We start from the raw sequence: 10,227 nt of genomic DNA, 5'->3' as shown, positions 1-10,227 counted from the left end.
AGTATTAGAATTTTCCCCTCACATTTGTGGATTGGATTGTTCAAAGCTCTTTGCTGATCATTTTTAACTAAACCAGAAGAAAAGAGATGGAGGTGGGGGCGGGGAGGGGAGAAGGCAGATAATAACTCGAGCATGAACTATGTGGAACTAATCTGTTACTCAAGGGAAACTGGCTTTCACTCGTGTTTCTTTTGTTTAGGGTGGACAAGTCATCTCACCTTCTTGGGCTTCAGTTTTCCATTGGTAGATTGAGAGGTTAAGAGATATGAGTTACCATCTCACTACTTCTCCCTTTTTCCAGTCTTCCTCAAGTTGATTGACAAATTCTTTGCCCTTTCATCCCGCCTCTGCGCCTGCGCGAAAGAAGCGCCCTTCATTTAGCCTCTCTGCGCACACGCCGTTTTAAATCTTTTTTCTCCCCCTCCTAACTCCCCCTCCGTCTGAGAGAGGCAGGACTTCCTGTCCCTTGTAGAGCCACTGCCGGAAGTGACTGAAGGCAAATCGGCGTTCGCCGAGCCTGGGAGAGTTTAGGGTAGCTGTGCTAGTTACTGCTGTAGGCTTGCAAGATGCCAGGTCTGGCGGCCGCAAGCCCTGCCCCGGCTGAGTCACAGGAGAAGAAGCCGCTGAAGCCCTGCTGCGCCTGTCCGGAGACCAAGAAGGCGCGCGATGCTTGGTCAGTGCGCAAATGGGGAGGGAGCGGCGGGCAGGCCCCATGCGCTGCCTTCCGGTACCTCCGTGCCCTGCCCGGCCTTGGGCTTTCACTGGTCCGAGCTTTGCCGTGCTGCAGTTTTGAGAGTTAGAGGACCCAGTACTGTGTCTGTTGACTGAGCCCGTAGCCCAGCCCCGAAAGATGGATGAAAGGTTAGGAGAGAGGTCAGATTGAACCGGGCTCGCTTCGCACACTCACTCATAGGGTTTTTGAGCATCTGTTTCTGTGTCAAGCACTGCCTTAGGTCTACTAAAGACGTAAAGATGCTACTTGATTTAAAGAAGCTTATAGGTAGTGGAGATACTAATGATTGCTATTACCACGTGGTATGTATGGGCTGTGATGGAAGATTTGGCAAGACAAAAGAGTAAAATTTTCTGGTAAAATTTTGGCATAGTGGGACCCGGTACATTTCTTAAAGTACTGAAGAGTTCCCCTTACCTCCCCCCTATCCCCCCACTCCCGGGTAGGTGAATTAAAAATCAGACAGTCTGACATAGGTGACAGTATTCAGGCTAGCACATCTGAATTCCTGTCAACCCACAAAAGGTTTTGTTTGTTCTCATTCTATACAACCTCTGTTGTGGAACAAATCTCATTAGGGGGAATGCTCAGAAAATGTGAATTGTAAACCTCTCCCTCTTTTTTGCCCTCATAAAATAATCACAAGTGGCATAATGGAGTTAAGAGTTATAGGAAAGCAGTGCTTTTTATTAATACTCAGTACTTTTCAAATAATACTGTGAAGGGAGAATTGAAAGACTACAATCTGATACTGAAATTGCTTTCATAGTTAACAGTAAGTGCTTATTGAATCTAAAGCTAGTAATGTGTCATGACTAAGAACTTGGAATCCAGAGTCAAGGTTTGAATCTGGTCCACCAACTTTACGACTTTGAGTAAATTATTTAACACACCTGCCTCCTATGTCTGTAAAATGGGCCTAATAAAAGTGTGTCTGCCTCTAGGATTCCTGTAAGGTTTAATGATACAGGTCTTACACAGTATTCAAAAAATGATCAGGGAATACTAGCTGTTATCTTCACCAAACATTCATTCATTTGTAATGAATGAGCTATTCATTGCGCAATTGAAGGATGTATAGGATTTGGATCTCTAAAGAAGGAGAACCTATCCTTCAAATTGCTTTTGCATTAATTGTCTATGCCAAAATATCAATAGTCAGGAGTCAGTTTTTTCTTGTAATTAAATTTGGCTTAACTTGATCTTTGCTAAAATTACATTTTCAGGCCCTAGAAATAAAAAGCTGTGTGATCCTAGATTTTACTTAGTGTAAAAAGTTCTTTGATCATTGTGAGGGAGGCTCATCAGGCTGCTTGCTGTTGCCTGCCAGATCTTGCCGTTTATGTTGTTGGGTGTATTATGATTAGAAGGAGATTCATTTAGGTCTATTTGAATGTAGAGCAGAATAAAATATTTAATTCCTCTGTGATAGGCAAAAAATTCAATTCCTCTCTCTGTCCTTCATTTAACTTAAGTATTGTATTCAGGGGCGCCTGAGTGGCTCGGTTGGTTAAGCTTTGCCGTGATCTGAGGTTGGTGGGTTTGCCCCGCTTGGAGCTCTGTGCTACCAGCTCAGAGCCTGGAGTCTGCTTCCAATTCTGTCTGCCTCCCTCTCTGCTCCTCCCCCGTTCATGCTCTGTCTCTGAAAAATGAATAAACATTAAAAAAAATTTTTTTTAATTTTTTTTTTAACGTTTATTTATTTTTGAGACAGAGAGAGCATGAACAGGGGAGGGCCAGAGAGAGGGAGACACAGAATCGGAAACAGGCTCCAGGCTCTGAGCTGTCAGCACAGAGCCCGATGCGGGGCTCGAACTCACAGACCGCGAGATCATGACCTGAGCTGAAGTCGGCCGCTTAACCGACTGAGCCACCCAGGTGCCCCTAAAAAAATTTTTTTAACATAAGTATTGTATTCAGATGATCAATTTCATTAGAGAACTGTATTGTTCCTTTGATATGAACTAGAGGCAATATTTGATATGCATAATTATTTCTTTAAGTCCAACTACATTCCATCAGATCCATGTTCTGCCTCATTCCCCATCACTGTCATGCATATTTACTATTAATGTACTAATGCCTACTTTGTTAGATAACAAGTACATTTTGTTTTATAGCATCATTGAGAAAGGAGAAGAGCACTGTGGACACCTAATTGAGGCCCACAAGGAATGCATGAGAGCCCTAGGATTTAAGATATGAAATGGTGAGCATGATACTTTCTGATTGGGAAGATAATACATAGGGTTATTGCTTCAAATTTGTGCTTTATAGATTTAGCAGTCACCAGAGAACATTCTATTCAAAAGGTAATTCACCTGGATGCTTAAGTATACTTAAAAAATAATTTTCAGTTTCTAATGTAGGGAGTAAATGATGCTAATAAGGTGAGAATCATTCAGTGGATTTAAGGAGGGGAGAATGTATCTTTCAAAAAGGGGCTTGATAAAAGCCTTTAGAGTTATGTTAGAGTCAGAAGGAATAATGGTTTTGGAAGTTCAAAATATTCAGTTGTCTGACTTAAAGGAACTAAAAGGAAAATATTCTTTATTCCTTGTTTCTGATGTGGGTCTTTTAAATAGGGAGTAGGCAGTACATGGAAGCATTGCTTTCTGCAAAAGAAAAATAGAATTATTGCTATTTCTTTTGTACCATGCTTCTAATAATACTAAAACCTCAGACCATTTTTTAAAAGAACTTTGAATCCAAATTTTAATGCTGAAAGGGACTTTAAGTTATGTGTATACAGCAATACCACAGATAAATGATCTTTTGTTTGGAACTCTTTCTTCAGATAGCAACTTAACCCATTCCTAGGTCTCTGTCCCATAGTCTCCTTATTAGAGATGCTTTCACTCAACACTCCCATCTGAAATAGCATCCCTTCCCCATCACTCTGTCCCAGCACTATCCAGTAGAACTTGCTGTGATAATGAAAATATTCTGTACCTTCAGTCTCCACTCTGGTAGCCACTAGCCCTGTGTGGCTACTGAGCCCTTAAAATGTGGTAGTAAAACTGAAGAACTGAATTTTTAGTTTTATTTAATTTTAATTTTAATAGCCACATAGGGCTAGTGGCTACTCTTAACATCACTGCCAGCATATTAGGTATGTATTTATTATCTGCATTGTTTTACTGCAACTACAATGTAAGCTCTGAGAAGAATTTTCTGCTTGGGGTGCCTGGGTGGCTCCGTCAGTTGAGCATCTGACTCTTGACTTTGGCTTAGGTCATGATCTCACAGTTTATGAGATGGAGCCCTGAGTCATGCTCTATGGGGAACAACTCAGAACATGTTTGGGATTCTCTCTCTCCCTCTCTCTGCCCTTCCTCTGCTTGCTCATTCTCTCTCTGTCTCTCTCAAAATAAATCAATAAACATTTTGTAAAACATGGGTACTAAGGAGGGCATTTGTTGTCATGAACACTGGGTATTGTATGTAACTGATGAAGCACTGAATTCTACTCCTGAAACCAGTATTGCACTGTATGTTAACTAAAATTTAAATTAAAAAATAAATAAATAAAAAATTTCAGAACATACTGGTTTTCTAATAGAAAAAAAAAAAAAGAATTTTCTGCTTTATTCACTGTCATATTCCCAGGACCTATAATTTTGCCTGTCACATAGTAGGTGCTCAACAGAGGAATATTAATTAAATGAATAAATAAATGAGGAACTAAGGCCTATAGATATGGAATGACTTCCAAGGTAAGTTGCAGGATCAGATCTGCAACCTCTTGTCTCCAGGCAGATTCCCTCTGCTTTTTGCCTATCCCTTCCACTGCCCAACATCCATATCACACTGCCAGTTTTAACTTAATAATAGCTGAGAGATAATGTCAAAGTCACATACTAATATAACAGTAATAGCCTGGTTTCTTTCTCTTTCACCTCTCTACTGCCTCTTTAGAATTTCATACATAGCTAGTCTTACTCATTGAGCTGTAAAAAAAGGACAGATAAGGAACCTGTTCCAAGCTGATAAGAAGTATCACTATGTAGTAGAAAATAGTCTAGGCTGAAAGTCCTGAGGCTTAATTTTGATTGTCAAGCTTAGCATGTATTTTGCTTCAGCTACATTTAACATTCATCAATACATTAAACCTCTGTGGATTTCACTTTTTTAATTTATAAAAAGACCCATAACATATTTTGTGATTTTTATATTTAGTATGGTATATCTACTCTGTGTGTACATGACATACTTAAGTGGCTTTTAGATTACATGGTTATTTAAAGAAATTCCATAGTGAATCATTTTGTAAAATAAGTAAGTTTGGGTGTGTGTGGGGGGGGGAGGGGGTGTTCTTTAAAAGTATAATTATACCTATTAATTATTTTTAAAGACCTGGAATGTCAACATTTGTACACGGTTTCCTTGTTTATATTCTTACTCTTTTCCTAGGCAGTGGTATAAAGTGTTGGTGCTAATACCAAGCCTGTCTTGATAAAAAGGGTGATTTTTAAAAATGCTAATTTTAGGAGCATCAGAAGCATCTCTTGGACTTCATGTCTACCACAAAAGTGCTACAACTATTGTCATAATTAGCACAAATTCACAAGGACTAGAAAATATAGTTTTCTTTATATTATTGGGACAAAGTGAGAGGGATACCTGTGTACTTCATTTGTGTGTAAAAGAAAATGCAAGAGCTTTGGACTTAGAAAACCTGATGTTTAACTGATTGTGTGGTCTTGGGCAAGTCCTTAACTTTCTGAACCTTAGTTTACTTCAAAGAGTCATTGTGATGATTAAATGACAGGTGTACAAATAGGATTTGTAAACTATCAAATAGAAGCCAGAACGGAATAGCCCATATGTTGGGAGTTGTGGATAGCAGACATCCAATTGAGGTCTGTTGGTTATATGACCTGATTATGTGTTTTTGAATCCCAATTATGGCAAGAACAATCTGAATCCATGTAGGGCCTCTCTTAGAATTCAGATGTCATGTTTTCATTTTCAGCGTACTACTGCTTTTGGAAGAGGAACAGGTGTTTGGATCTGCTTTGGTCCCAGGTATCCTATTTCCCCAACCCCCATTGGGAAATGGACAAAAAGTGAAGTCAAAAAAAGACTTGCCCAAGTTAAGAATGGGTAGCTGGTGGAATTAAAACTAGAGTCTAGGTCTTTTATGTTCCCCAAAGCATGGATGCTTTACACTTCATTCCTTGCACTTAATGAGATCTGGTTACCAGCCTACTCATTTTTAGGACTGCACATAGTCTTGGTCTTCAATCCTAAAACTTTATTATGAATGTAAATTAGAAAGACCTGTTGCTGAAATGTGTAGGTATATATAACTCAATAACCAGGTCATTGGCTGTAAAATCCAACACTACTGTCTACATTGTTATAAGATAAACCGAACTAAATTGATATCTCTTAGACTATTAGACCACATTTTTCTGATGATAGCTTCAAAGGAAAAATATTTTTGCAAACCTAGATCTTCCCAATAATGATCATGAAAGTTCCTTACTTCAAAAACCTTTGTAGATTTTAATGTTATATCCTAAATAAGACAGGTCTTAACTGTACCTTGAATTTAGTAGATTGGGAGTTAATATAAATGTGGGCTACATTCAGCCAGAGGTGTACCCTGTAATCACCTGAGGACTGTTTTCCAAAATTCACAAGCCCTGAGCCCTGATCTCCTGTTGACTCAAACTCCTAGATAATTTTCAGGTGGACCCTTCTTAAGGAACCATTGGCTTAAGCTGAAGAAGTAGCAGGGATATTGCTAAGTATAAACTATCTAAAGATTTAATAGTAGCAAAGGCAGTGACTTGAAAACTGCTCTTAAGGAAAAATAAGTGGGTGATGGTGGTGATTCTAAACACTTTCTTTTATCTTAGGCTATTTCTTTTACTGAAAGAAAAACTAGAGGAACCTAGAACCTACTTAGAAATGTTAAAGAGGAACATTAACAGCTAGTGTCTGTTTTTCTGCCTTTAGGAGTCAGAAGGAACCTTGAGAACCCAGTTTGGGTGCTAAAATCATTGAAAGAAATGAAAGGACTAGCACCAGGCAGTGGGGATACTCAGTATTTACTATTTAACAGAACTTAATAGTTGGTTAAAGTATGCTTAAAATATGCTGATTTCATATACACACATACAACTGATTATGTATGAAAATATGTTTCCAACAAAATCCAGCAAAAGTTTCCTTCCTTGCTATTTAAACATTTATTTATTCAATAGATATTTATTGTTTAATATCTAGAAAATGCCAGCATAAGAAAGGTCTCTTCTGTCAAGGACTTTACACCCAGATATATAACCAAGAGGTTGACATCCAGAAGCTTTCCAGAGTAGCCCCTCCTGAGATATAGTTAGTGGCAAAAGAGGTAACAGTGCTGTGGACTGCTGTCTCTTACAATGTTGAGTGGCTTCATTTTTGGTTATCTTTCCTGCTCAAACCCTTCCTTAAGTGTATTCTTCCTTTTAGCCTTTTAGAAAACAGGTAAGATGTTTGTGTTGTTGATCAGGCTTATCTTCTCTAAACCACATGCTGGGAATAATAATAGCTAGATGAAGGAAGCACTTTCATTGGACTTGAAGAATTGGCTAGCCCAAATTACTTTTTGAAGCATTGTTCTCTCTGCCTTCTGGGATAGGGACTGGGGGTGAGGGTGGGTGAGAACTGTTTGGAGAGAAGCATGGTAGTGATTGACTTAGACCAGCAACCCTATCCTCTCCTACTCTCCCTTTCTGATTTCTAAGTGGATTCAAAACATTACCCTTATTTTGCCCTGGGGATAAAGTGAGTAACTTTCCACAGGAAGCACCTTGTATACAGAACTGACCTTTTGCCATCGACTTCGTGGATCTTTGCCAAACATACTTGAATCAGCAACGAAGGGTTTGCAAAGTCTCTTCTCTTGAATATCTGTAAAAATACACTGCTCTGGACTTTTTGGGACGATATTTTTGAGTAAATAAATAAATATGTATAGTTTTTACTTTAACAGACTTCTAAAGATGAAAAAATGTATTGGATTGAACAGTTTCAGTGAGGCTTTTTAGGCAAAACTAGAATTTAAGACTGTGTCTTTTATTTCATGACTGGTTTAGAATTATCGTGGCAATTGGTTAATATACTTGGCTGAGGCATTCATTTCTACTGGTCTTAATTCCCTAATTCCATAGGTCTGGCATGATGTTTAAAATCTAATTTTCTAATATAATTTTTTTTTGTAGGTGGTTTACTCTGTGAATGAATAATTCCTGAAGAATGAAGAAGATTCAATAATTTTGGGAATTTGTGGAACTTTGATAAATGGAAAAAGTATTTATAACTTATTTTTAGAAAAAGGAAATTATCTCTGGTCAGAAATCTTCAAGTGTGTCTCTTTTTGTGTTCCTCACGTCCTCACATGGCATTTATTTTTCTTAAAGGATATAGTATAAAAAAACATCCTGTAATATTAATTTCTTATGTTCTTGTGTCATTCTGGGAACTCTAGATTTTCGTTGTAACGAGAAAGCAGATCCTGATCTCATTCAGTGAAACCTCCAAAATGAGGTGCATAGAAGTAAGGAAATAACCCTTTACCAATTCAGAATGAGTACGGTACCCATATCATCTCATTCAACATTTTGTTTTTTATTTTTAACTTACCAAGCCTTCAATCTTAATATTTTAGATCATTTTTATTATTCTTTACTAGTCTGTCTTTTGGGAAAGTTATTTGCTTAGATTTTGGACCACATTAGGGTTCCTTGGCTCAGAAGATCTCAAGTGTTTGGCATAATTAATCTGTAGATGTCTAGTTACATTTTAAGATAGACTAGGGGATCATAGTTTAATGCCTACTGGCCAGATAGTTGTCTCTTATTGATTAGAAGCTCGCCCAGGTCAGAGGCTTGACTAGAACAAATAAGTCATCAGTGAAATTAGCTCAGTGCTCTGCTATAATAATGCCTGGGATAGAACATGGAGTTTGGTTTGCTTGCTATAGCAACCCTGTGGTTCTAGAAGCTGCTTATGGGCTAATGAAGAAATTGGCCATATTCTGCCTATTAGTAAGTTGAGTTTCATATTTCAACAACAAAAGATACTAAAGAACATAAGAGAATATGTAGTGTTCGTATGTCATTCTATGATGGGAAAATTGCCTCTTTTATAAAGGAGCTGAATTAAGGTATTCTTTAGGATTCCTTCTAGTTAATTAAGCATGGCTTTGAAGTATGACAGACTTAAGTTCAACAACTGGCTGTGTCATCTCGAGCAGGTCACAACCTCTTTGGATCTGTTTCTCTCATCTGAAAGAAAAAAAGGGGCGTCTGGGTGGCTCAGTCAGTTAAGCATCTTGGTTTCAGCTCAGGTCACAATCTCATGGTTTGTGAGATTGAGCCTTGCGTCAGCCTCTGCACTGACATCGCAGAGCCTGCTTGGGATTCCCTCTCTCCTCTCTCTCTGCCCCTCCCCCACTCGTGCTCTTGCTCTCAAAATAAATAAACTTAAAAAAGTGTAGTAATGTGCAAGATTGTGAGCACTAATTAAAATGGTGTATATAAAGCATTTGGCACAGTAGCATTTAGTGTTATTAACATTCTCTAATTTTTTGATTCTCATGTTTTCACCTGAATATTTGGATATAATACTTTTAGTAAGTACTTCATAGCTTTCAGAGCATTCTGCTAGGTGAAAAATAGAATCTTGGACTCCAAGATAAAAATCAGCTTCCATCCAACACCAGTCCTTGGCAGATGGCCATCCAGATTCTGCTTGAATATGTCCTGAACTACAAAAAGGGAGAAAATACAAACTTACCATCCAGTGTTAATTTTTGCTGTATGCTCTTCCAGGCTTTTCCTAGGCATTTACACATTTTTTAAAATAAAAAATTAGGTCATTTTTCTATGCTATTTACTTTTAATAAAATCATAATATTAGTTTCTTTTTCTCCTTGATAATTTTACCAGCCTGTAATATAGTCCTAAAATATGATTTGTATTGGCTATGTATGAATCCATTCTGAGTTTAGAATAATTTAACCAATTCCCTATTGTTTGTGCATTCATTTATTAAACAAATGTTTTGTAGAATGCTTGCTAAATGTCCAATAGCATTCACGAAATTGAGCATCAGTGTTGAACAGGACCTAAACCTGATGCCTAAATTATTTGTTTTATTGTTTTGTTTATATATTTTGTTTCATTGGTTGGTTTTATGGAAACATGTAAGGAAGAAAAGAAGAAATCACCTGAAATCCCACTAGTCTACAATAGGACTTTTTTAGTGACCTTGCCTTTCATCTCTTTCTGCATGTATATACTTTACTTTTACTTTTTTTTTTTTGGCTGCTCCATAATATCATGCATTGGAAGTTTCCATAGGGAATCCTTTACAAATCCTTAAGTAATCACTTAGCTAAGGATAGACCAGAGGCTACACGTGTTTTCATTTTGGATGAGTACTGCCTGCCCGATCTCTAGAAAGGTTATACCCATTTGCACCTTTGTATCTGAGGGTGC

General features: G+C 37.9%; 1 protein-coding gene across 1 annotated transcript; it reads left to right on the top strand.

Annotated features, from left to right (window-relative positions):
• Nucleotides 1–460: 460 nt before the first annotated feature.
• LOC102962332 (cytochrome c oxidase copper chaperone) lies at nucleotides 461–8,083 on the top strand. The gene is made up of 3 exons (XM_007098349.3): nucleotides 461–673; nucleotides 2,854–2,942; nucleotides 7,948–8,083. The coding sequence occupies exons 1-2, from the start codon at nucleotides 567–569 to the stop codon at nucleotides 2,936–2,938; spliced, it is 192 nt and encodes a 63-aa protein (XP_007098411.1). The 5' UTR covers nucleotides 461–566; the 3' UTR covers nucleotides 2,939–2,942; nucleotides 7,948–8,083.
• Nucleotides 8,084–10,227: the final 2,144 nt, after the last annotated feature.

This window comes from Panthera tigris, chromosome C2 (assembly GCF_018350195.1).
Source record: "Panthera tigris isolate Pti1 chromosome C2, P.tigris_Pti1_mat1.1, whole genome shotgun sequence".
NCBI classification, from domain to species: domain Eukaryota; kingdom Metazoa; phylum Chordata; class Mammalia; order Carnivora; family Felidae; genus Panthera; species Panthera tigris.
This window is presented reverse-complemented; position numbering and strand designations above follow the sequence as displayed.

Coding starts and splice junctions, on each gene's coding strand:
- LOC102962332 (XM_007098349.3), top strand. CDS start 567: ATGCCAGGTCTGGCGGCCGCAAGCCCTGCCCCGGCTGAGTCACAGGAG. Junction 674..2,853: donor AAGAAGGCGCGCGATGCTTG/GTCAGTGCGCAA, acceptor TTTGTTTTATAG/CATCATTGAGAAAGGAGAAG.